Source organism: Hydra vulgaris, chromosome 11 (assembly GCF_038396675.1).
Source record: "Hydra vulgaris chromosome 11, alternate assembly HydraT2T_AEP".
Lineage (NCBI taxonomy): Eukaryota > Metazoa > Cnidaria > Hydrozoa > Anthoathecata > Hydridae > Hydra > Hydra vulgaris.
This window is the reverse complement of record NC_088930.1, coordinates 55,990,876-55,993,415: the sequence shown is the minus strand read 5'-3', so window position 1 is coordinate 55,993,415 and position 2,540 is coordinate 55,990,876. Positions and strand designations below refer to the sequence as shown.

Genomic DNA, 2,540 nt, shown 5'->3' with positions numbered 1-2,540 from the left:
TAGCTTTATATGATGCTTTTGTGACGTGATCATGAAATTTAAGATCAGGTGACAAAACTATACCTAAATCTTGTTCAGTTGTTGTTACTTCAAGCTTAATTCTCTGGTGTGTGCTAAGGTCATTTATATAATAATCAAATTTTAGTAAATTAGAACTCCATAAATTATGCATTACTTTACACTTACTTTCGTTGAGTTGAATTAGCCACATTCTTGTCCATTCTGTAATCCAATTAATATCACCCTGCAATCGTTCATAGCCTTTTTTTTGCTTTTAATTGTGGCAAGTATCTTTGTGTAATTAGCGTACATTTTACAAACATTGTTTATCTTATCAGGCAGATCATTAACGTATATAATAAACAAAGTCGGTCCTACAAGAGATCCCTGAGGAACACTGCTAGTGACAGGAACATAATCAGATATTGTTTCTCCTAAAACAACACGTTGTCGACTATTTGAAAGGAAAGAGTTTATCCAAGAAAAAAGTTTACCAACAATTCCGTATTTTTCCAGTTTAAATAATAAAGGCTTATGTGGTACTTTATCGAAAGCTTTAGCATAATCAAGGAATATAACATCTGTCAATTTTTTATTTGATTTTGCAAAGGTTATAAAATCCATAGTTTCCAAAAGATTTGTTAGACTTGATTTGCTTGTGACAAATCCGTGTTGACAGGTAGATATAAGATTATTATGAGATAAATGTTCTGTGATTTTATCTCTAATTATTTTCTCAAGAATTTTACAAGTAACAGAAGTGAGAGAGACTGGTCGACAATTTGCTGGATCTGTTTTGCAGCTTTTCTTATATAATGGAGTAACATTGGCTTCCAACCAGGACTATGTTAATTCAGAATGATCAATTGAATGTTGAAATATAGACGATAATGGTTTGGCTTCTGATTTTGCACACTATTGTAGAACTGATGGACTTACGCAGTCAGTACCAAATGACTTGTTTAAATCTAATTTGAGTAAATGTGATTTTACTAGAGATTGATCAATTTTTAATGAACTGATTGTGTTTGATGTTCTGTTTGGGAAATGCGGTAGTGTGTGTACATTTCCGGTTGTGAAAACGGATTGAAATTGCAAATTTAGTTCGTTTGCTATACCCACTTTCTTTACGCTAAAATCTGATTCAGTGATCAATGCATTAATAGGGCTTGATGACGAACATTTAGAATTAATATAGTTGAAAAGCCTTTTTGGATTGCGTTTATCGTTTGCTAAATCTTCTTCAAAGATTCTAATTGCTGAACGAGTATACTTTTTGATTTGATTACGAACTGTGTTAGAAAGATTAACTAGATATGGAACTTTCCACTTTGTATTTCTATTTTTGTACCATAGTTGTTTTTTTGTTTTACTTAACTTAATAATGTCAATTGTGATCCAAGGTTGATGCTTTTTTTGTGTGTGTTTTGATATAGGAAGTATGAATTTAGCACATAGTTTATGATATATATCTGTCCATTTTTTGCAGGAATCATTGATACTTACATTTTTAAACATAGCAATCCAATCATAACTATTAAAAGCTTCATTTAGTTTTGCATAGTTACCTTTTCTTATAACATAGTTTTGAGAAAATAAATGGGGTTGAGTAATTTGATCTTTCAATGATGAGATTCCAATTGAGCAGTAAGTGACCTTGTGTTGCACATCCAAGAGGCGGATCAAAGGCTATTTTACTTATTTTATTTGGAGAGTCTGTTATAACAAGATCCAATGTGTTAATGCATTTATCTTTATTAAGTATAAATGTTGGTGAGTGAATGCATTGATACAAAAATGAAATATTGAGTGTGTTAATAAAATTTGCTTCAATTGGTTTGCTTGGTCCTTTGAAGTTTGTTGAATAGTCATCATTCCAAACAATGTTAGGATAATTAAAATTGCCTGTGAGTAATAGTCCCAAAAAACGGTTACCATCAATAGATTTTTTAGCTAAAGTTATACAATTGTTAATTTCTTTAGCAGTTTTCTCCATCATTTTTGGTGGGCGGTATATACAATTAATCAGCAACTTGTTTCTTTTACTGATTGGGAGTGAAAGCCATAGTTGTTCAGAATGTTTAAAAGTAAAACAAGAATGAATTTGAGATAAGCTTAATTCAATTACGTTTAGGCAAGTTCTTGAATAAATAGCAACTCCTGCATGATTATTTCTGTCATGTCTGAAAAGATCATAATTTTTTATACTCGGAGATGATATTTCATTAAACCATGTTTCGGTAATAAATATAATGTCTATAGATGTTGAGAGAGCAATATCGGATAGTTCAAGTAACTTTTCTTTGTTTAAAGATGTAGAATTGGTGTAAAGACATTTAAGCTTGAGCGAGTGATTATCATTTAGGAAGTTGTTATTATTATTGATAGAATTTATAAAAGGTTGCTTTTTATTGTTTACTGAAGAATTTTTGCTAAAAGTTTTGTAGTTGTTGAGGTTTTCGAGCATTAATTGCTGTTTTGGTATCAATGAATGGATGTTTTTCTTTTCCGTTAAATAAACGGGTCTGTGAGACATCAAC

General features: G+C 30.7%; 1 protein-coding gene across 1 annotated transcript; it reads right to left on the bottom strand.

Annotated features, from left to right (window-relative positions):
* Window positions 1–201: 201 nt before the first annotated feature.
* On the bottom strand, window positions 202–2,467 carry LOC136087151 (uncharacterized). Its single transcript, XM_065809657.1, has 3 exons — window positions 1,569–2,467; window positions 940–1,339; window positions 202–843 (listed from the first exon to the last, which is right to left on the bottom strand). Exons 1-3 carry the CDS (start codon window positions 2,465–2,467, stop codon window positions 202–204), a joined length of 1,941 nt encoding a protein of 646 aa, XP_065665729.1.
* Between the last annotated feature and the right edge of the window lie 73 nt (window positions 2,468–2,540).